Below are 25,493 nucleotides of genomic sequence, written 5' to 3'. Positions count from 1 at the left end.
GATTTTAAGGAAACCAACTTGCAACCATCAAACTACCTCTGTGTACGAACCCCTAGCCTATATAAGCTTTATTTCCTTTGCCCTTCTCATTCTACAGTCAGAATTCAAAAAGAATCTCCAAGTGTTATAAGCTCAGACTGGAGCCCTTTACTAGCATGTATTACAACATATTAACTATTCATTTAAAGTTCCACCCTATGATTTTTTTTCATAGCTGCACTCCTAACACCATGAATTTCCAAGCATTATCTTTCAGTCTCTTGAGAGAAACTAACACAACATCACAATTCTATAGGCTGCTAAGACACCACAGAAGTACAAATAAGCTTTCTAATTTAAGCCAAAACTATCCTTAAAGTTCCTTATTCGCACTCCCTTTGAAGTTTGGCTCTGAAGAGTTTTAGTTTAAAAGTTTAGATTTCATTCAAGAGAATAACAACCGTATCAGTCAAATACTGTCTTTATTTTTAAAATAAAATTTAATGAAAGATGGACTAAGGTTAACTTAATATTTTTGTCCGAAAGTCATTAGTTTTTATCAAACACCACAAATACATTTCCACTGACATTTTAAAGATATTTTAAATTCAAACATAAGTTTAAATTTGAACAATGGCTTTCCAAGCAACATACCTTATGCTTTTAGGACCAGATTTTTCATCATGCAATGTGTTTTACTTCAAAATTATGCACAAATATAGAAGGTACTCAAAATGTTCAGCTGCAAATACATGGAATTCCATCGATAGGTAAATTTATCAGTATTATTTTGTGTTGCAGTAACTATCTAGTGTAGTATTTATTTACAGAGCTTAAATACAGCTCTATCTTAAAACTTATGGACATAAAATACTTATGCAGCAGTAAAACCCAACCAAGATTAGCTAATTATCAAAGAATCATGACAGGGTATTAAGAATGGATTAGGTCACTAAGGTATGAAGCATAAATGACTTAATTAGAATTTTAGCTGCTTTCCTGTGCTTCTTTACGTGTTTAAATTGCTTGTTTACCTTCCAAAAACAGTGCTGTAGGCCTTTTGAGAACTGGCATCTTCGGAAATAAAACTATTCTTTGCGTGCACATGATAAAATTATCTGTGGGACTGGACCACAGTCAGAGAAATGGGATGCTTTACTTTGCTCTGCCATGGATATTTCTCAGATTGCTGGAACAAAACAAGGAAGCAAATCCAAAAGGACGAAAATTCATATGCTGATTTAGACAACTAAGTACTTTTGAATCTTTGAAACTGGTTAGTTCTCTCATAGCAAGTATTAATATTTTAAGATTGTTTGCTCATTGCATTTTGATTAGAAGCAGAAATTCAGGAACATATGAAATGAAAACAGAGAAAAGGGTAGATGAGTGCAAAAAAATGTTAACCAAACTATGAAGAACTTCTAAAAAAACTAATTGCACATTGATATTCTGAATTAAGATTTAATTAGCATCAACAGCTGTAACACTGATTGCAGTAAAGAGGAAGGAGATTTATTTCTGATATTTATTTCTTATATTTGATGTTTATTCTGAAAATATCTATTTCTGTTCTTCAGAAACCTACTTCTTGATGCATCTATCAGTGACGAAGCATTTTTATTTCTTTTTATCTGTTTTGGAGATGCATATTTTCATAGAATAAACACCAAACAAAACCTTCCAATTACTTATTCAGTCAAATTTTATATATCTGCTTTTTATTCATTGAGCATTTTACTGTGGTGGAACTTTTGTAATTTCTCACTCATAAACACCATGATGACAGAGCAACAGGACATGCTTGGTGCAGAAGGAAATGTGGAAATGTGGCAGGAGCTTCATACCAGGGAGATAATGTAAAGCATTTAGCCATATTTTTCTCCAGTTTTTCTGCCCCACAAGCAACAGACCACACAGAGGTAGTACTCTGCAAGTTAAAAAGCTGGGAACAAAAAGATTCAAAGCTGCTTTTTGTTTCCTAATGGAGTCACCTTAGAAACCAAAAAGGCACACCACTGAAACAATTCCCTGCAAAATTCAGAGTCCAACCACATGCTTAAAACCAGAGAGAAACAGCAAACGAGGATGGGACAATGCTGCTCCATGGGAAAGAATTGGCCTTGAATCCTCTACTCCTGCCAGGGAGGGACAAGCGCTGTCAGTGCTGGACTGAGAGGAGCAGGACAGTGCATCCTAAACCACGGTTAAGAAGGTAAAGTCTCTACAGAGAGAAAATAGCCTTGTAGGAACCATCTGAAAGGAAATACAATGAGGATCTTTCACCACTGTTTTCCCCATCTGCCCAGACTTTTTTTGAATACTTGTTTTATCTGTGAGGGGGTTCATTTGGTTTTCACAAAACCAGAAATCATATCCAGAATTACAGCCCTCATGTCATGAAAATAAGAATACTGTAATAGTATAAACCAGCTACAGTACAAAATAAAATAAAAGCAGCAATCAAATTAATGTAGTATTTCCTTTAAAAAACCCAACTGTAACGAAAACTCATAATATAAATACAGTTTTTAAAGAGGGACTCTAGTCACTACCATGACCCTGTGATTTTAAATTAAATCCCATTTAAACTTTTTGCTTAGGTACACTTCCATCGGACCTGTAGCACTGCCACATTCTTCTTTGACTTTGCAGAGAGCACAGAAATAAAAACCACAGACCTTTATCACATGCTGTGCATAAACAGCAAATAAAGCAGTGATAACTGAAAACACAGGAAAATTTCTATTAAGTCTTGGTGAACAACAGTAGGAGCACTAATATCGGAAGTAGATGTGATTGTGAAATCAAAATTTGTTCATCAAGTGCATACAATACAAAAACACCCCCACACTGCCTGGCTGTCTTGGTGCTACAAAACGCAGTGTGGACTGTCCACAATTTTTCAGCTGCGAAAGAAGAGGAAGAACCAAATTCTACTGCTTTTGTTTGGTACATCATGCTGCAGGATGGATGTGGCAAAATCGAGGAAATTCAAAATAAAACTGACCTGACTTTAATACCAGAGTTTTTTTCATCTTCTTGTTTTTTTTTTTTCCCTCTTCCTTTTTTTTTTTAAAGTGCTGGGAAATATCAGAATATTTAAAATAGAAAATACCTACATTTGAAGTCATATAAATTATGATATTTCACATCATGCAAAGCAGTGTAAGTTAAATATATGGCAACCGAGAACAATGACTTAGCAGTGACCTGCATTATTCTTGTTATTTTAAGAGGGGAATATTTAAACCAAAACTGCCATTTGTGATGAAACTACAACATGGGAAAATATCCACTGGGAAGAAGAAAGAGACCACTTAACTCATTTAATTTATGACTCAAATGCTGGTCTGAACCCAAATTGTTAGAGGTCAAAATCCAGTACATCATTTACTTTGAATAAAAGCTGAAACAATTAGCAAGAAACATGATCATGATTCCTCACTCGAATTTTTAAAAAGTAGCAATTTAAGGCTTATTTAGAAGTTTTTGTACTTGTTTCATGGTTTGTATCTTAAGGCACTTTCTATTACTATTTCACATTAGTATGTCAGTAATTATAAAAATACTGTTTAAATTCCACAGAAGATGCACAAATATATAAAACATCTTGTAATGTAACTCATTTAAACAAAAAATTATAAATCATTCCCAACCAAACAAGGAAGGGGCTTTAGTGTCTCACCAACCAAACAGAGCTTAAAAAGTAATTTCAATTATGATTTGTTAGTCCTGCAATAGGCAAATGCAACCTATAAAAATAATTTATTCTGTGATAATTTCCTTGTAATCCCCTGTTTTAAGGTTTTCCATAAACAGTCATTTATGGCATGTATGATTTCTTTCATAAACACTGTACTACATCCCCAAGGAGATGCTACATTATTTCACTTACGAGTTCAAATTTGTTCATTCATTGAATAAACTTCCATAAATGTTCATGCAAACCTTATATATACATATATATATATATGAATGGGATACAAAATTCTCAAAAATAAACAACATACATGTATATATTATGCCCTTCACCAGATAGCTCCTTGATTTTTATACTTCCAATTAGTTCCTGATAGATCTCAGAAAAGCTTGCATACCATAGGATTTAAATCATGACATCTTTGCATATTCCCATATTCATTACTGGTTGATGTATTTCACCCCAATAGCTACTGCTCATCATATCAGCTGAATTCACATCTCACAAACCTTGTTTTCATGTCACATGAGACACCTAAATTTCATACCTTATAACCGATGTTAGGAATCAATAATAAAGTACCACAAGGGATCAGCTCTCCGCTATTAATAAGTAGCATATCATAGAGGTTACCACAAAAAAAAACCCTGCAGAATTTTAAGGAAAAAATATTATGATTGAGCAGCAGCTGCATGCATATGGCAGGGGTTAGAGTCTGACCCAAAATATAACATCAAACTAAGAAGATAAACTTCAACAAGACTAACTTTTTATACTTTACAATTAATAGTGTATTATAATTGCTAATCAATCATACAGTTTCAGCATGTGATTAATGTCAAATCATCATGGGTCTAAAGAAAAACTGAGGTTCAACTTTTATACAGCCTTTGCTTCTTGCTCTCGCAGATCCCTCAGTGTTAGAATTCCTTGGTTTAACATTCAGCACTAGCATTAAGCCTTAAGGCTCTTCCCACAAGTCTGCAAAATCCCATGTTAAATGCTTGCTTTAGAAACAAGACTTTGAAATTTACCACAACATGGGCACTGTGTCTGTCTCTCAAAACCAAGAAAGTTTGGCATTTCTTGGTTAAGTAGAATCCAGAACATATTTCAGAGTGCTTGGTGACAAGAAATTACCCATACCAGTAGCAATATGTTTGATGAAGCCACAGTTTCAGCAAAGTTACTGCCAATATGGACTTCCTATAAAGCCACTAGATGTCTAGAAAGGTTCTCCTTCTCTGCAGGTCCACAGTTTACATCACCACCCCCTACACAAGGCTTCCCTTTAACAGAACATGATCCCTTAGGGCTTAACCATTACCTTCAATTTGTTCTGCAGCTGTAACCATACACATTTCAGTGCTTGTGCACTGTCTCTGAATCTCCAGGTCAGCGACATGTGACTGGCATGTTTGCTCTGTCTCCAAGAAAAAGCCACTGTGCCTCAAACACCATAGATCAAAGCCTCATATCTGAGGAACAGCTGCTCTTGTTTTGGCCCATTAAGTTTTTCTGAGAAGGATCACTGCTGACTGGTCAGGACTACTTCTTCCACAGCAGTCCTTTCTGCAGTCATCCTTATGAAAGCTTGCAGTGCAGCTTTGTTTGGAGTTAGAGAGACCAGTTTGAATTTCTATCATAGAACCACAGAATGGGTTGGATTGGAAAGAACCTTAAAGATCATAGTTCCAACACCCCTGCCAAGGTGTTGGAATATAACTCACACTAGACTAGGTTGGTCAAAGTCCCACCTGGCCTGGTTGAACATTTCCAGGGATGGGACATCCACAGCTTCTTTGGACAACCTATTCCAGTGCCTCACCACCCCCACAGTGAAGAATTTCTCCTAATATCCGATCTAAACCTGCCCTCTTTCAGCTTAAATCCATCCCCCCTTATCACTACATGTCCTTGTAAAAAGTCTCTCTCCAGCTTTCTTTAGGCTCTGGAAGGCTGCTCTAAGATCTCCTCAGAGCCATCTGTACCTCAGACAGAAAAATCCCAAGTCTCTCAGCCTGTCTTCACAGGAGAGGTGCTCCAGCCCTCTGATCATCTTTGTAGCTCTTCTCTGGAATCACTCCAGCAAGTCCACGTCCTTCTTAAGTTTGGGGCCCCAAGAACTGGACACAGTACTCCAGGTGTGGTCTCATGAAAGCAAACCCATGCCTTCAAACTAAAAACACTGCTGAAGCAGGGAATATAACTTTTTCTCTCCTCTGATTGAAATCAGAGGGTTTCTTGTATATCTCACAGGTTTCTGGCTTCGGGAGTTCACCCTGACCTACACAAATCTTTAAATTTCCAGTCTACTGTTAGTGCATCTAGGTATAAACCACACTTCTTAAAGCTATTATTGAATTTCCCAGGCCAAGAAAAATATCAGGACTAGTGACTCTGAAGCCTCTGGACAGGTAGGTGTCAGTTCAAGGCACTTTCCTTTGACTTCCCTCTTTCTCTTCTGTTTATTTACCTTCAAATGCTTCAGTAGTATGGTGAATGTTTTTTGGTTTTTCTTTCCTCTCCTGCTATCCTTGTGCAGTGAATTGCAAATGCTTCAGTTTAATTCCTGCTGTTTCTGAACAATTACAGCTCATTAGCTTATCAGAGCTCCCTGAATGAAACACTGCATATAGTGATAAACCCTATTTGAGCAGAAAACAATACACATGACTACAGTGCTAAATGCCTTGATGAAAAAAAATCTACTAAATTTCACTACATCATTTCCAGTTCCCACCGAGTTCACATTTCTGTGGTGTTAAGCTGACCAGGAAGGCAATTCTGCCAGGGTCCCACATTCAGAGGAATTAACCTTGTCTAAAACACTTAACTTCTCAATGATGAAAATGCATTCTTTCACAATTAACATCAAGAAATCATTTTCAACCTGATACTATTAATGGAAACCAGATGTTTAATTTTCTTCATTGATTTTGTTAGCCATGCTCATATTCCCTGATTTCTCTGAATTCTGTAGCTTTGTTCACCACATTTATGGATGCTACATACTCATACTGAAGCCGGGGTTCATAAACAAGCAGCAAGAATCAGCCAATACCCACAACGCAAGAGAGTAACTTTGGGTTTTCTGCTCTAAATATAAAATGTTAAGCAGGTCTTTGAAAGCAATTCCACTGCTGTTTCTGGACGGACCTTGTACTCATTTCTTTTACTCTACATATTAACCAAAACAGAATGAATGCAAACAGAGTGAATATCTGTCATTGCACACTGTTTCTAGCTGTAAACATAATGAAAAATGGATCCCCAGTGTTTCAAAACACTGATTAAATTTTTTTTTTACTGTTAGCATAGTAAGCAATCTGTGTGAATAATAATGCAATACTATTGAAATAACATTTTGTTCAATATATTTAAAATAGTCATTGACTTGCACTGAGGAGAGAATCAAGGTGATGTGTAAGTATTGAATGGAAGAAGAATATTTACTACTACATTATAGAATGGATTGCACCTAAGCCTTCTTTTGTTAATTAGCTGATTTTACTGCCTCGTGCAGCTAGGAGGTTTCAGGACCTGTTTGTCTCCACTTCTCAGTAAGCCTCGTATTCAGAAAATGGATGGTTATGATGCTGCCAGGCTGCCTATGAATCTAAAGGAAAGCTCTTTTTGTGCACACTCCATGCCCTTGTGTGAAGGTGAACTACAGTCTGAAGTTCACACAGGACTAACTACTCTTATTGCATATGAAAGCAGCATCTTAATTTCTAAGTCTCTTGAAACAGATTTTTCAGGAGTGTAGGTAGCATAAGATGTCTTTTCCCTCCTCCTTTAAAATTACCTCTGGTCATCAGCCACATTCTGGCTGCTGTTGAGGACAATCCTCCACAGGTCAGAGGCTATGAGCTCTTTCTGATCATTCACAAGGCTGATGCTGGGCAGCTGGAGTTCACAGACTTTACTTTCTGATAGACTGAATTCCCGGAATGCAACAAATGATTTCTGAAGCTCATCCCAGTACTCCAAGCTGCAAGGAACCTGTGATAAAAGGGAAAAGGCATAATTACTTTATGCTTGATTGCAAATGCATTTTCATCTACACACTGAAAGTGTAAAACTAATTAAACTAAATAAAAGTAAATGGTCATATAGAAAATCATAACTGTAACCATTACTGAGATCTTGTGCTGTCTTGACTTAAATGAAAATGTTTTCAGAATGTCATTGCAGACTAATACTTTCAACCTTCTCTTCCTCTGTACAAAAACAGCTTCTTATTCCACAGGAAACCATGAATACCAAAGACAATTAATCTAACCAGTATTTGTATTATGCAGCCAAAAAATCCATCAGATGTCTACGCATCATGATATCAAAGACATTCTAGTCATAATTTTATTTTTCCTTGAACTCTTTGTTTTATTTTTATTACATAACAAAATATAAGTTTATTAAAATAATCAATGATTCAGAGAAGTAATTGTAATAGACAACACAACACTTTGTGGTGGGCCAACACGTTGCTAAAAATCTTGAGCGAAATAATGAAGTACTTGTAAGCACATGATCGTTTCTTTCAAGGAATATCTAGACAAATAAATACAAATGAAACCAAATAAATACATAGTAGCTTCTGCTTAATTACATCCCTAAATTTAAGTCTGTAAATAATCCACTTGTAATTATTTCTAGATGTATCACTGAACTGGAGAGAATGTTATTATAGACATTTCTATAGGCAATAGAAAACCAATTTTAATAAAAGTATAGATCTTAAAGGGTTGTATCCTAGGTGTCTTTTTCTTCTTTTTTTTTTTTTTTTGGTAATAGCAAGAAAGTGAATGAGAATATGAACTTAAATGCAAACTCAGTCAGCTATAAAGATTTTAGAATTAAGGTACAGAAATCCACAGTTATGGCAGTTGTACACTGCCATATTTAGCTGAATTACTAAACGTCGAGCTGACATAAAGCAAATAGTAAGAAAAAATTGCATGTATGTCCTATTACCTGTTTTATCCCTGTGTACCTGTGCATAGACATGCATACATAAATAACCAGGGAAAAAAAGTAAGAATATGGCAGAGATGCAAGTAAATTTAGAAAAAGTTTTGTAAACATTCCTCCTTGTTATTCAGTAAAGATTATAATGCAGATGGAGGTGACAGCAAGCTGATTAATTAACAGGAATGAAGGTTAAGAAGGAAAATTCAGGGAGCTCAGTGGTTCAAGCTGGGGAGGGCAAAGGAACATAAATAATCACCAAAGAATTCTGGAGGAATTAACATGTGGAACCACAGAGCCTGAAAGGTGGATTTTTACTACATTTGTCAAGTCACAATGATATGTGAAGACTGGAAAAAGCAACCACAGTTACTAAATTTTTTTTAGTTCAAAATGTAGGACAAAAAAAAAAAATCTGGTAACTGTCAGTAAACCTCTGATGCCAGTAATGTATATAACACAGAGTACCACAGCAGTATCAATCAGGAGAGCTGATTTAATTTTGAAGACTAGAGTGTGAGAAAAAGGGATTGATTTAACATCAAAACCACATGTCATATGTGTAAACATAACAACACATTTGTTTACAAGGTACATATTCAATTGGAAAGGGTGAGATCTGTAAATGTCAGTCGGAAATTGTGAGGCAGTATGATGATGCCTGGAAAAAGCAAATGCCATCCTGAGACACATCAGGTGAGATATTTACAAAAAATGAGGGACAAATATTAATTCATTTCTATAAAACATCAGTGGAGACTCATCAGGAGTATGCCATGCTTCCAATTCTTCATCTTAAAACTCTATTAACTCTTGCTGTGAAGAGTTGAGGACTAAATGAAATTAAACAACAGGAACATAATTGATCCACCCAGACACTTCCAGAGAGAAACAATTAATAAAAGTCAAGTCTATAGAAATTTCGTGTCAAAATTGAGTTGCCCTATGAATAAAGTGTAAGGCTAGAAACAGTACAGAAAAAGATGGGGATGTGCAAGGACAGTCTTGGTGCTCATGAAAGCTGCTTTTGATTTGTTAATTAGATGGAGAAAATAATAAGCATTGCCCCCATGGGAGGAGGCTGGGCTTGATGACCCAGAAAACAACAACAGTGCTGTGCACAACAGCAGCAATAAGAAATACCACATTATATTTGTAGCCGTATTTCAGAGTCACACTAAAGTGATTCTTTTTGCTCTCAGTGCCACTAGAGTTTTAGATTTTTTTCAGAACTTCTCAGTGTTAAATTATTTGAATGTTTAATGCCTGCGGACAAACACTCAAGACTGCTACACTAACACACCAATGTTCCTACCCTTCAATTATGGATACATCTAAAGAACTCCCCTATGTTAACTATGAACACATAAAGAGCAGCTTCCATCATCTGCTATCTTTTGTACTACATTGTGGAGCCATTCACCCTCACATACTTCTTTTTTTAAACCTTCACAATCTCCACTGGTAATAAAACATTTGAGTTTATTTAAAGATTGTAATACTTGGCATACTTCCTATAGCATAAAGTCTTGGAATTACATAATTACAAAAGGATCTGTTTCATTTCTGACAAAAGGCTGCAGCCTTTCATGGCTGCATATATAGTTTACATTTAGCAGTATTTATTTCTGCACACTTTTTAATCTCAGTCCTTAAAATACCTTGAGATTCTTTTAGGAACCTCATTAAATATATTTGAATACTTAGTTTGGTCTTGTGCTTCCTAATGTCTATCAACATCTGAATTACCTTTTCTTATCAATGTTATTGAGTAACACGTGTGCAACAGAAGTCTCACAAAGCTATCATATTTAGCATATTTATTTCTCTTAGATTACATCTCAAAACAAAACTTGTTTTAAGTATGCAAATCTCCCTAACAAGAATCTCATAAAATTGGATTAGAATAGAAAGTAATGGGCATTTTAAAGGAGGCTAGGAAAGGTGATGAATTCTATTCCCACTAAGATTAATGAGCTGGAAGAACAAGTTAGAGAGTACATTAAGAGAATTTCTTAAGTGGCACTACAATACAAAAACCATAAAACTATCAGTAAGGATAGAGGAAAATAATATAGAGAGATTGAAAATAAAGATTAAAAATAAAGGCAGAACAAAACTTGAAAAACCCAAACTGGATTTCACACATCTTATTTAAAAATAAAAAAAAAGAGAAGGTACATCAGTATTTCCACCCACCCCGTAGGCAGTAAATCTATTGAAACACCTCTTGAGGAAAAGATGGCAAAGTAAAATGATGAAAACAATTATTATGCCATAAAGAAGTAATAACTTCATAACTCCTCTTCAGGCTGTGGTCTGTGGTATAAACTAACACAGTGGAAGTTTCATCTGAGTATGAGGAAGAACTTCTTTTTGTGTGGCTGACTGAGAGAGATTGTAGAGTCCCCCTCACTGGAGATATTCAAGAACCACCCGGGTGCAATCCTGTATCATGTGCTCTGGGAGGACCCTGCTTGAGCAGGGAGGTTGGACCAGAGGATCCACTGTGGACCCTTCCAGCCTTACCCATTCTGTGATTCTGTATACTTCATGACAACCTCTAAAGTGAATTACGAAAAATCTGGAAAGGCACAGGAGCGATTGCTGAACTCAGCGGTATGAGTAGCCAGAAAAAACATCACAAAACAGTTAAACAGACTGGTCAGCAAGAAGAAAAGATTATTCCTCTTTATTTTGGTTTACAATTTTTTCTAACTGTGTTGTAATATGCCAAGAAATCTACCAGAGCAAGAGACAATATGTTTTGAAGTGTCATCTGCATATTAGAGATAACAAATCAAGGGCACACATTATGTGATTGCCTGTAAAAATACAGCTCATGCTTTGGAACTACACAAACTGTAAGCTTTCTAGTTTGAAGCTTGCAAAAGACTTAGTTGACTTAGAATCTTTGATTTCTACATATCTAGCTTTATTTGTTCTAGGGGGTTTATTACTAATGCCTGATCTGGATAAGTTTAAGAAAAGATGGTAGCTCTGGGCAATATAGGCTGCCAAAAATAATAGTTGTGAAAGCCTGGAAAGGGATTATAATGCCAGAACTGAGTCATCAGCAGCGGGAATAAGTGAGCTAGTTGCAACAAAAAATTCTCCACATGTCGAATTAAGTATGGTGCTTTTACCTTAAAATATTTGAATAAAACCTGAGCTATAATCCAAATAATTGTTACCTCTTAGAAAATGTGACCACTAGGGCTGCCTCTAAAAAAGCAAACACAAACAAAGCATATTCAACTTTTTTGCTAAACAACAAGCTTGGTTCTCCAGCAGACACTTCCCTGCAGCTTTTTGTCTTCTTCCATAGCTCTCAAAGACAGTTTTAATTGCAATGATTGTATGCACCTGTCACTTAAGTGTGCATAAAAGTATTATTTAACTGTGAGCTCAAATTTAACCAAGAATCTCCAAGCTCTTTTTTGCTAGAAAACGACACACTAACACAGTTATTTAAAAGGATGATTATGGCAACAGGGAGCAAAGACACAGACAAATGCTTTACTTTTCAGAGCATTAACAACAGAGATTAGAAGCAGAAATGAAAAGCTGTATGAAACAACCTAAACTCTAAGCAGAGAAATTGAAAGCTGCTCCTTTTTCTCTTTACTGCTGTGAACTACAGACATTGGAGATTTGAAAATTGCATGGCAGTGTTTGAAAGAAGAAGGAAAATGGTGTATTGGCAAATTCTGACTGGAAGAAAAGCAGTTGTCTCCAGGTGACAATTCCAGTCATGCCCCCTGCATGTAGAGGATACAAACAACTGTTTGGACATAGCTGCCTTGGAGCAAAAATCTTTTTAATTAGAAGAGAACAGATTCTTGTTTTCTCTGAATCTCGTTTCACTCTATTTTAAGACAAAAATTTTCATGTACATTACACTAACACATACGAGAAACATCTCTGATTTGTGCAGAGCTGAAACCTCCAACATACACATCTCACCAAAAAAAAAAGTCAAACAATGAGAAACCTGAAAATCCTCATAAAACATTGCATCCTTCAAGTAATTTCCTTCATACTTGGTAATCTATCAGCAGAACAGTATTACATTAGTTACCAACATGAAGTACTAAAGCATTACAGTGTGATAGATTGTGTTTTTTCTTATTCATAATACATTGTGTCACACATTATCTGTACCAGAATAATTTAATCCCTACTTGGAAACTAGGGGGTCAAGAAATGCTACACAGTCTGTTAATGCTCTGTTATTAATTTCATCCTTGTGTTTTACAGATGGATACTCCTTATTCCCACTTGTGGTTATGTGTAATATTAAGACTTCATAGAGAAATGAGTGTTGACCCTTAAGTGCTTTTAAAGAATTTCAAGATCACAACATGCTTCTTTCTATATTTTCCTGCGAGCTGATGTTATCCTCACAGCTTTAGACTACTTGACTAATTTGGATTTGAAAAGTGCTGGGTGCACAGCACTTATCTGTCTACAGGTACAATTCAATGTTGAAATGCAGCTGAGCAGAGAGCCAACACCAGTGCACTTCTACAATCTGTCATGTTACCATTAACGATCATATCTATTATTCAGTACACATTTTGTCAGAATGCTAACTGGTCTCAGACATGGACATAATTTCCAACTAGGAGAAAAATAATTAAAATATTTCTTAACTAATCCCATCTTTTTCACAGACATCTTTTTTGCCTCTAGGAAAAAGCTACTGCCATCAGCCTACTTCTTTGAAGTTGTTGAATGAAGGCTGTACAAAAAGTATTATGCCTTAAATACTGAAGCATGTGATTTTAAAACTCAGTATAAAAAAAATGAACTTTTAAACTATATACATGCAGATTTCTTAGGTTGCAAAATACATCTTGTCCAGTTGAGAAAGAAAGATAGATATTAACAGCTGGGTTACAGGATGTGCCTAATGTTTCTTTCAGTGATGCATCCTTTTGATTGATGGATTTGCTAGAAAAGAAGCTTTTACAGAAGATACATTCATTTCTCGAATCTCAGTCCCCCAGATCGTGGGCGCTTCCTCTTGGAAATTAAGCTATTCTTGGTCCAGAAACAACTACTGTACAAAAAAATGCACACAGAAGACAGGAAGTGTGTGTGTGTTTTATCTTCTCCATGCAGGGCCACCTCAGTGAATGAGGCAGAACACAACACAAACTAAAAGCACTCTGAGTCAGACACCAACCCATACTGAGATTTTGACTTCAGCTTCCTGAGCATGAATAAACTGATTGCTCTTTAATAAAGTTATTCTTTTATTAAGATATTTTACTGGTTTAGGGCCAACTTTCTTAAAAATACAATTCTCTCATTAGGTGAACAGAAGTTGCAGTAGCAGCAAATAAAAAGTTTTATCCAGACTTTTATAAGGGAAAAAGGCTTGGCAATAACTACCAGGAACATTACTTTTGAATTTGATTTTGAAGTATTATTTATATAAAACTAGCAAAAGAATTTTGCAGAAAAATATAATATGTAGAAAATATGCCCAAAAGAAAAATAATGTTAAATATAATAGAACTTTGTAATATGCCTTTTCACACAACACACACAATTCAATTTGACCAGCAGAACACCTACTTTCTGGACAAGTGTAGGATACTTCAACATCCACATTCCTGTTTATCTTGTGTGATTGACACTGTGAAATCATGCTACAAACCATTGTTAGAGAATTTTTTTTTTAGCCTTCCTCAGAGCTAAGATGGTATCATATCTGTGTGGAAAACAGACGCTCCTGGCACAGCTACAGACCACCAATATCCCCATTTCATGAAGGAAAAAAACCAAACAACCAAACCACCAAAAAAAAAGTGATGGCTTATAGCGAGGTAAAAATATAGCCTTATGTTAGTAGTGTTAGGATTAGCTGTAATACTCAGATTAAAATCATTTAGTTGTACAAAGTATTTGCTGTCCCACTCTCTTCAATCTCCTTTGTGTTTTCAGTATGATTTTCTGTACTTTGACAGCAGTTTGAAGTGTTACATACCTGTATATTTCAGGCAGTAAAAGTTATTCCACTACGGTACAAGCTCAATTTCCAACACTCTGGAATAATCAGACACCCCAGCTGGAGATGTTTTTCAAAATTATGCCATATAATTTCTTCACAGAATTGTTTTAATTCTCTTTGAATTTTTTAAAAATAAATTTGGTTCTAAAGCTAAGACAAATTAAAAATACTCACTTTAAAATTTAATGTGCAATATGTGCTTGATTTAATTTTTTCCTCTATCCATAGTGAGGTCTTTGGCTGACTAATGAAAATAATTACTATTTTGTTATCTAAGTAATGACATATACCATGGCTCGCTCAACTCCACTTAACATATAATAGTCCTATAAGTACATTTATTTCATTTTATTTAAATTTACATCTGTCCTGCAGTTTATAAAATAAATATCAAATAGAGTTATAATAAAGAGATGTGAAAGAAAACTCTTGTCTTCTGAGAAAAATTGTTCTTTAAAAATACATAACTTCCTTTTAGCTGACTTTGGAAAAAAGCTTCTATACATCTTCAACTAATAGAAGCTATAAAAAACCTTTTGTAATATTGGAACCAGTTGAGAAACCACAAGTATTCAAATGCAGGAAATCATGATTTTATAACATTTTAATGTGATCTACTCTTGGGAAACAAAGTTAACCAAGCCCTATTTCTGTACAGGAAATATTCCACTGTACAGTTGTAATACATTGTGGTGAGGGGTACAGCTGCAATTTTTTCACCTGTAATGCCCCACTGGTATTGTGGCTTACTGAATTGCATCAAGATTGCCTTCCTGTCCGGAAAGCCTTCTAAGTACAAACAAGACTCTAAGCCCAGGTTTTATTTTCCCCTGGTATCAGAATATGGTAATTTAAGAGCCCTGAGAAATGCTTTTTAACCTTTTAGAAGAAATATGTAGCATTCTTTTATTAGGAACTATGTTCTTTGCCTTTTTAAAACAACATGTGACCAACTTATCAATTTATCAGGCTAGCAGGTTCAGAGCAAATGCAGGTGTGTGGAGTAATGTAATCTGTCACAGATACTGGCTTTTTCCATTATGGAAAAATTACTCTAAACACACTAACAGCTTTTGTTAAGAAAGCACAGAATAGTGCTGGGCTGTAACTGAGATTTCTGCAGGACTTTAAATAGGAAAATTACATACTGCTAAGTGTCAAACTTTTCTAATAATTGTCATTCAACTTGAGACTGAGTTTATGTGATGACCACTTGCCTTTTAAATAGCAAAAGCAACAATATTTCTTTAATTTATTAGATCTTAATGTGTTGTTGCAACTATTGAGAAACAAAAGCATTCAGATTGGACATTTTACATTCGGGACTCATCTACTTCTTGCAATACACTTTTTTCTCTCTTTCTGATACAGGAACTATCTTCCATGTTTCATTTAAGGTTTTTAATTTTCTAGGCTTCAGTATTTATTATTAATATATGGACTATGCTGTTGAAATGTAGTCACCTCTGGGATTGAGGTTAGCAGTCTATTAATACATAAAGTACCTTACAATTTTCAGTATATGAGCTACTTTGACCACATATTCTCACCACAGTAAAGCCTGACTCCTACAAGAAGTACCACAAAGTCAGTGTACAGACGGAAGTACTTGGGTTTGCAAAGTTTCATAAATCAGAGTCACAAAATCTGAAGAGTACAGAACAAGAGGAGAGTGTAAATCTGTCATTAAGATAATCTGATGGTTTCGTCAGTCCTCTGGCACCCGGTAGAATTTTCACTGGCTCAGTAACCCCTAAGGGTAAATTTCACTGCGATGCACAGGCAAATTATGCAAAACTTCCATTAACATTCCCAAGAAGTTACGCTTAACTCCCTGCAGACTGCACAGAAACTCTAGGACAAACGATACAGTCTCATCTTGATGAAGGGAACACTAAGATCACACAGCAAAATAACTAAGATTATACACACACAAACCAGTAACAAAATAGTAAAGTCTGAGATAATCCTACTCTCAGGCAAGGAAGTGCACAAATAATGTTTAAAGCTGGAATTCCCAAAGAGAACGGGCTCTGTTTCAACATCTGCTTAAGACTCCCACTTCTTTAGTCCCTCTTTCCTTCCTTGCAAGAAAATGAAGACAATACTTACAATTAATAATCAGAGTCCTAACTTTGGAAAACATGTGCAAAACTCAGATCAGAAAATGTGCTCACATGCAGATCATCTGGAGTGTAAGTGGCTCAAGCTACAAGCAAACCTACAGCCCTCTTACACAGACCAGCTGTTTACGTGATGACCTGCACCCATTTTTGTCTTATGCATGAATGGAAACACTGCATTTACTGCTGAGAAAGAGGTTCCCTACATTAGAATAAATGGCATTTGTTACACTTCTAGTTTATGATCAGATATGTCCAACAACTATTGTTTCTTTTCAAGCTTTTTGCAACTCTTCACACAGTAGAGAGATAATAAAAACACTGTATAGAGTCTTTATATAGTAGTAGTGGTGTGACTATTACAGTAATTTTGAATAACATCCAAAGATAGAATTAACAAGAAATGTAAGCTTTAAAAAGCAGACAAAGCACCAAATTTGCCTTCTGAGCAATTCACATTATATCTCCATCCATCTAAAAAGTCTCATTATTCGAAGACAGTACTGAACTGTGTGGCAGTAGATTCAATAACTTGCAAACCAACAGGTTTATCAAGAAGCACAGTTGAACTTTACAGCTTTTTATCTAGTAACACCATGAGCTTAAATCACTAACCTGTCACACACAAATCATCTGGATTTCCAAAATTGTTGTTGCTTTGGGAATATAAGAAATAAATCAAAAATTTGTGGTTTCCCAGAAAGCACTTTTCCCAGACTCTCAAATGCCCAGCTGAATATTGTAGCCCCAACAGGGAATGAAAAGTAAAAAGGAAGCAAAGCCAGCCAAAAATGAAGTATTCTCTGTTAAAAGGAAAAATGAATGTCTTTGACATTGATCATAATTCTTTTCCTGTTGACTGTCATGTCAAATCCTTCCTGGAATAAATGACTTGCAGTAGGTCTAATGTCGGTCATTCTTAAGCTCATGCTTCCTTAAGCCGCTGTTTAAACAGCCACGAGGTGTTAGAAAATTACTATTTATTGGCTGACAGCATTAAAAAAATCAGATTCCAGACTAGCAAGTTTGCAAATGCTTTATTTAAATAGCACATGCATGTAAGGCAATGCAACAATTTTTTGAATCCCTGCCTTTTGAAGTTGGAAGTATTTTATGTTCTCCTAAAAGAGATTTCACCACCTTTGGAAATGCTCTGTGTGAATTTTACCACAGTGGTTTTCTTTCCTTATTAAGGAAAATACGGTAGTCTTTCCTTATTAAATCCCAGTTAAGCCCTTGCAACCTCAGAGCTATACTCACTGCCCTAAAATTTTCTTCAATAGACCTTGAGATTTGCTTAATTTAATCACCACTTTTCTAAACTGTGTTCTGTTTCTTAGGACACTATATAAAGAAGAAAGGCCAAAAAAGAAGACCTCAGCACACATTAATCTTTTCATCAGCTGTTATAATGCTGACTACACTTGCATGCAATACGAATCCTGGCAGGTACACAAGGGAAACATCCTCAAATACAAAAACCTGTCAGGGTTATAGTTTAGCAGATATTTTATTTTCACTTAATATGGAGAAACCAGCAAATGCTATAGTTTATCTTTTTTTTGTTCAACAGCTTGCATCTCTCACTGGATGACAATCCAGGAGAAAGAATTTTAAGTTTGTGTTAGTGATGCACCTTAAATAAATCAGATAACTCATACTTTGGAGCACTACACATTGTATGATTACCTTGATTAGGCAAATCTGGCTTTCTCTTGCTTTTAAATCCATGTCACTTGAGTAAACGCTCTTGTGACAACACATAGCTTTTTGTTTGAGATACGTGGCAGTGCCAGCAACATCCCTCATTGGAAAGATAACTCTACAATGGAATGGCAATAAAGGAGAATCTCTGTAAAAGGTTCACTAGATAAAATAGGCCTCCAGCTGTACAGGAAATAATTTGTGTGTCCTGTTCACCTGCCTGCACAAAAAAGCAGAATATTTCCCTGATGCCATATGAACTGTTTTCCTACCTTGGTGAGCCCCCCTAACCCCCCATCTTTGCTCTCTCCCCTGCCAACCTAAACCTGTCAACCTCGTTCTTGGTAAAGATAAATGATATAGAAATATAACCCAGATTACATCAGAAAAGTATAACAACATCACAGGCAAAGATAAACATAAATCTGAGATTCTCAAGACTGCAGGAAGACACAGGAAGACCTTGGGGAAACCAGACACACAGTGCAAGTACAGTTCTAAGCCCCACAGCACAAATACACAACAGAAATGTCTTTGAGGTTAAATATCTAAATGTAGCTAGCTTCATATTGTATCTGCACAATGTGAAAGTCACTAATGAATCAGTAACAGATTTTTTTCCTGCTTTTCTTTTCCTGCTTTCCCTCCTTTGAATTTTAAAAATATCACAGAAACGAAGATGACTTGTCCTTCCTCAAATACAGACCTGACAGATCCAAGGAACTGTACAAACATAGTTGAATTTAGCATCACACAACAGTTTTGAAATACAGCCCTTTGTTATGATGTGAAATATATTATTCTTATTATTCAATTTTTCTTTATGTTCTGGGACCGTGGAATTACCTGCATAATCATAAACTGTTGTCTGAAATTAGAAATTGCTCTTACTCCTTTCTTCCTAACGCCATTCTTCCAAGGCAACCAGAACAACCAGGATGGAGGAAATTGCCACAAATTCTCTTTCAGCTGTCCTAGTAGCCAGATCAAGCCAATGTCCTCATCATTTGGGAGATGAAGAGAGACACTATGAAGCCTTTACTCTGAAATTTAGACTGCCTAGCCCATTCTTGTTCCTATGACGCTCATGTATCTTCTGCCACTCTGATACCTCTGCAGGAGACATTTCTACATCCATTCTAAACCAAAATCTACTTGAATCTATTACCACGCTTCAAAGTCCTTGGTGAAAGACATTTTATGGTCAGATTTCATAGGAATGAGAATCATCACTGATTCCAACTCCCACAGATTCCAACTTTAACTTCCATGCAACAAGACCATCACAGAGCAAATAGAAGACCTTTGTCCTGCAATGACAAGCTGGTTGCCTTGTAGAATATAGCTTAAAGTTACACTGGGAAACTGAGGCATGCCATATGTCTTCACATGTGAATACTTGATGAGACAAATTTATAAACACCTGCACAGTTTTTATTATAGAAATTATCTGCACATGAGAGTGACCTAAATGTAGCAGTAATTAATTTTTTGCAGCAAGAACAGTAGGTTTTCTCTCTCTGGTTTTGTGTACATACCTTCTTTAAGCACAGAATAAAATAGGCTTTTGAAGTTGCTCATCCACATGTCTTTAACCACAAGACTTCCTCCTATGAGCAGTATACTTGAATAATTTAAGTTTCATCTGTTATGGCTGAGAAAGTCTCAGAGAGCATCCCTTTTTTTGACTTATCAATATATCAATCTTCAATATTTTAAAAATAATGGAATTGCTACTTCATCTTGCTTTTTACCTTTTGAATAAAATTTGTGACAATTTTCCAAGTCTGGACTTCCCTCTAGTCCTGAGGTGGGAATATTATTCTCATGTCAATACCATCCTACACCTTTGAAAGGTGTTTCCTCAAATACTAGTTACCTGAAAGAATGGTAAATCACACAGAGCCAAAGGACATTTGCAGCATGTGAAAATGGGACAATAAGGGCTTAAAAATTAAAAGTGTTTGCGATGTCTATTAAACAGGAAGTACAACAAATTCAGATACTTTCAATCTTCCCAAAGAAATATACAGTTCTTGCAATCAGATCTAGGATTCTCACTTCCTTCAAACAATTCGATCAAAGTTCTATTTCAAATTGCTGAAGAAAATGCCACATGCTATACCATGGCAGAGACATCAGTTCTTCCTGTTCCCTCCACAAATAAAAGCAACAATGTTTGGACTGTAAAAAAAAAGTATTAGAAACTTGACCAGAGAAACTGCTTACCTTTGCAACAACACAAGGGAAAGCACAAGAAAACAGCTCTTGGGACAATCTAGAAATAGCAGCAAGGTAAGGTTCAACAGAAACAATATAGTTCATATAAACTTATAATCTGAAGCTGTTCTCTATCCTTTGGCTGTAGCAGATAACATGCACCTTCAATATTTAGAAAAAATCTCTTTATAGTGAAGCTTTTTCAAGTTCCAGGAATTTGAAAAACAGTTATAAAAACAGAGATTTCTAAAACCTACCCATGATTAAAACGTTATGCTAAAAGTTTAACAAAGACAGAAAGCTAGATGAAATGTCATAGCAACTTACTCAGAAAGAAAGAACATGCAACTGGAAAACTTTGAATCCAAGACAAACTACAGAAGTGCACCTTTGACTGTATCATTGTGAAGCAGAGGATTAAGGGAGACAGGTAACACAGCTGGTGACATTATGGGTCCTCCTTACATTTGAACATATACACAATCCCGGTTAAGTTTTAAAAATATATTTTAATATAGCTCGATATCATTATTGTCTTTATATTTAGACCCCTTTTTTTCAAAAAAGCTGAAGTCCTTGGCTTGCAGATGTTTCTCTAATGTTTCATTTAAAGAACGGAATAAAATAAATGTTGCTTTATCATTTTTCTCTTTGTATTTCATGAGTTTTCCATATGCACTAAATCCACAGTATATTAATTAACATACATCCATACAGGGGAAAAAGTGGAGCTGATGAAAGGCCCCACGATTAACTTAAATTAGAATCTGAAGTTTGAGATGAGTATTTGGTAAATGTAATTTACCTAAAGAAATTAAAAATTGACTCTGTATTACTTATTCCACCCACATACCTCTGTTAGATTATTAAAAAAATGCACACTGTCCATGTTTAAAATGGCTGTTTATCAGGTGTATGGCCATTTCTGGAAAATGTGATAAACCATCACCTTGGGCCAGGTAGCAATTACCACCGTAACTAACGGCCCACAGCCAAAATGTGGATATTCTTGCAGGCATTTCTGCACATGATGTGCCCAAGAGCAGAGTTTTTGACTAGATGTTCTCTAATTTGGCTGATATCCTTATATTTTCTCTTGTGGTAGAAATCTGAAGAATTACGTGAACACCAATAGAAGCTGACAGAACCTGATCACTGGTAGCAGAGTGCTTCTCACTCTCCAAGGCAATCATAGTGATTCCATTATTTTCTTCTCTAGACCATCTTATGGAAGCACAAAGCAGAATGTTTGTGCTACTGAAAGTCCAGCTGTGTATACCCACTTGAAGAAGAACTGATATCCCCCTTGGACAGGGTCATATTATTACACAAGCACATACATAATGGTTCATGATGTCTGTTCTCTATAATGGGAGTGTAATGTAATTATACCAAAAACTTGGTGTACTGTGCTCCAAAAATACCAGCCTGGAAGAAGGCAAAATGCCGGCTTTCATAGCAACCTCAAGACAGCCTACAATAACACAATTTTGATCTTTGATTCAAACCTCATGCCAAGTGGAGCTGATTTTTTTCCATTTAATTTTAATTTTCATATAACTGAAAGGAGCTGACATTTGGCTGTCTAGAGGGCAAAGAAATTGGCAGGACACTTACATGATCTCACCAACAGTATGTGCACGGTAATAACGTTATACCATTTATCTGAGGAAGATTATGCTACTTATTCATAACTCAAAGCATATTGGTGAATAATTAAATTTTAAAAGCAATTTTTAACATCATAGCAATAATGAAATATAATTCAACAGTTTTGAACAAATAGGAAGAACTGGGAAATATTTATTTCCCTTGACTCACAACACTATTCTGATTAACAACCAGATTGAAATTAAAAAAAATAATGACAGGTCCAATTTGTAATACAAAAGGGAAACTGAGATTACCAGAATTAAAATTGAGCTAAAGTCAAAGTAAGTACGGAGGGAATAAGTGAATTTATAAAGAATTACACTAGACAGGAGAAAATCTAATGACCTGATTGCATATGTTAGAAAGCAAAAAATTCCAGCGCATTAAGGATCACTAATTTTGAGGTATGGTCTATTTTTGAGGCACAGAGACTGCAGCACTCAGCTCTCCTTAAAAGAGAAGTTCCACGATCTGACACAAACTGTACCGTCCACTTCAACCCTCTCAAAGCAAAATGAGAGAAAACAGACTCTTCGCCTCTACCCTGTGGATCTTACTAGAAGCAGCACAGCTATCTGCCATCACAGAAACAGAAGAGAATGGCCAGATTGGAGATTTTACTTCAATGATTCCACTAGATCTTGGAAATTTTAGACCAGGTTTTTCCTCATGTTTCAGTTTCAAACCAAATGAAATCTTTAAGCAAAGACTGATGGATGAAACCATAAAAAGACAAAATAAAAAAAGTATGCTCGCAAACTAGACCTGATAAACTTGGCTATAGCTTATTATGCAACATAAAAACTTTAGAGGTAAGTGGGTAAAATGTTTGTACAAGTAGTTTTGAAACTAAAGATGTGCTCAAGCTGTGGAATGTACCTCATTTTGGTTTTATAGAGCTCCTGACATTTGTTTTGTGCTAGTTTTTAATAAATCTCAGTTTGAAAACTTTCACTTTACAGCAGTAATATTTTCATTTGTTACTTAAAGTAGAAAACTCACTACCCACCTGAAGAACATCTCCAAGGTCAGCAGTGCTAATATCTGGGTCTTCAGTGGTATTAAAAGGAACAGGATTAATTCTTACAAGAGTGAGCACTCTGGGTTCTGGATACCTCCACAGCATCATTCCTGGACTATCCTCAGTTTCATTGTAAAACACAACTTCATAGGCACTGGGCAGCTTTTGTGCTTCTGTCAAATGAAAGAAAGCTATAATCTGTTATACAATTTCTAGAAAGAAACATGCTGGTTTATGAAACCAAAGTGATTAAAAATAAATCCCTCAGGATCAAAAGGAGAGAAAATAAAAAAGCAATTTCCCTGACTTTTAAAACATTACAGCTTAATGGAAAGAAATCAAAAAAGTCTTTCAAAGTTTTTTTTTTTTTAATTCTAGCAGATGTCAACTGCTTTTCCAAAAAATATAGTTATTCACTGTAAGAGGCAAGTAATGTCTAATAGGTTACTACTGTTTTTACTTTATAATCTAGAAAAAAAAGAAAGAAAAAAAGAGAGCCAAAATTATATCCTTCTTACCTGCATCTTGTATATACTGGAACAGGCCTGTTCTCAGATCATCTGAGGTGTGCTCAGTTTTTGAGGCCTGATTCCTTTCCGCAGAAAAACAAGTGGGGTATGTATGTTCAGGTATCAAGGTCTCTACACTGCCCTTTTTAGTCAGGTACTGCCCCAGAAGCTCCTGGAGAAGAACTAAACAGTTCAAATGCTCTTGACCCCAGAAAACCTTTAAAAAGAAAAAAAAAAAAAAAAAAAAAGAGAGAAAAGATGAAAACATTAGATACAAATATTCAGCCATTTTTGAAGGGAAAAACACCTCCCCAAAGCATAAGGAACTTCATACAGATTTGAGTCTGCTCTACTTGGACCTTTATTGTTTGCAAGCATCCTTAATGTTAAAATAAAGAACAGAAGCAACAAAAAATCTTTACAAAACCATGTGTCAAATCTGTTCTTTTCATTATCTGAAGGAAAGCATTAATTCCTACCACTTTTTGATGCTGCCTGGAAGACCACAGATCTTAAAAGTCATATTCAAGAACAGTACATAATGCTAGGACTGGTCACAGGTCTTCTCCGTTTAAGATATGACAAAAGCCCCTTACAGATACAAAGTTTAAATTCCTCAAAGAGCTTGCGGCTCCAAAACTGGAATTCTGGAATACATTTAAAACTAAGTGACACAACAAAGAATGTGACTCGAAAGACATATGAAAGATCATCTTAAGCACAAAATTGAAGCATATGAATTGGGTGTTCTGTAAGTCCTCCAAGTGAGGTTAAAAAGTTCAAAATTTTTTTAAGTTTAAAACAGAAATACAGAAAAATATCTAATAAAATTGGGCATGCAAAGTCCAGAAGATTCACACACTTTGTAGCAAAATAATAGGCAAGAAGACATTCCTTTCTCCCAGCTTTGACAAGTATTGCTGCTTTTTTCAAATCAAGCTCCTGTTTGAGAGAACCTTATTAATGGGGACAAGTCCTTTATACTCCATGTTCAGAAGCAGGCCTTGAAGCAACATGGAAGACAAGTAAGCAACTAGCAATTAATACAGAAATTAGACTTGGAACCAGTGTGGGATGAAATCAAAATCCCCAGACAGTAACTTAACATGGTAAGGGTGTGAGTAAAGTAAACAAGTCAGGTGTGCACATAAAGAGCAGTGCAAATTTTTCCATGGGGGAATACCAATTTTAAAATGTGAACAAAACCAAAAAATGCCTAAAGGGAGCATAGTAGAGCTGTCAAGAAGGCAGGTTCTCCTTGCCCTGGATCTGCAAGTAAGCCCACAGAATAAACCAAGACCCTCTTGAAACACAGCCACAGCCAGTCCTGAGTTAAACATTCCCAGGCTAAGCAGGTCATCCCCTGAATTTAGTGCATCTCTGCTATGGTTTCTAGAGTACCTCTGGTCTCGGGGTCCCACACTTACTTACTTTAGGACCTCCTCAAAGGAGCTCTCTGTCACCTTAAGCCAATCTCAGAGACCCCAGTTCCCCACAGATAGAGGAGGGATGAACATTTTTTCCCTCATACTTTCATTAATTTAATTTGTAGGCAGCTGGGAACTCCAGGGCATGGAACTCCTACTAC

At 35.8% G+C, this 25,493-nt stretch overlaps 1 protein-coding gene across 5 annotated transcripts in view; it reads right to left on the bottom strand.

Moving 5' to 3' along the window:
- VPS13B (vacuolar protein sorting 13 homolog B) overlaps window positions 1-25,493 on the bottom strand; it is a 437,572-nt gene that overhangs the window by 56,929 nt on the left and 355,150 nt on the right. For all 5 annotated transcript variants that reach the window (XM_042036377.1, XM_042036379.1, XM_042036375.1 and 2 more), the window contains exons 38-40: window positions 23,915-24,122; window positions 23,385-23,569; window positions 7,491-7,687 (exon numbers count right to left, since the gene is read on the bottom strand). In XM_042036377.1, coding sequence (XP_041892311.1) covers window positions 7,491-7,687; window positions 23,385-23,569; window positions 23,915-24,122 — 590 coding nt within the window. The remainder of the gene's footprint in view (window positions 1-7,490; window positions 7,688-23,384; window positions 23,570-23,914; window positions 24,123-25,493) is intronic.

This window comes from Corvus kubaryi, unplaced genomic scaffold (genome assembly GCF_017639235.1).
Source record: "Corvus kubaryi isolate FWS band 111438036 unplaced genomic scaffold, C.kubaryi_AGA036_p1.0 37385, whole genome shotgun sequence".
Classification (NCBI taxonomy): Eukaryota; Metazoa; Chordata; class Aves; order Passeriformes; family Corvidae; genus Corvus; species Corvus kubaryi.
The sequence above is the reverse complement of the archived record's forward strand: the minus strand, read 5'-3'. Positions and strand labels throughout refer to the sequence as shown.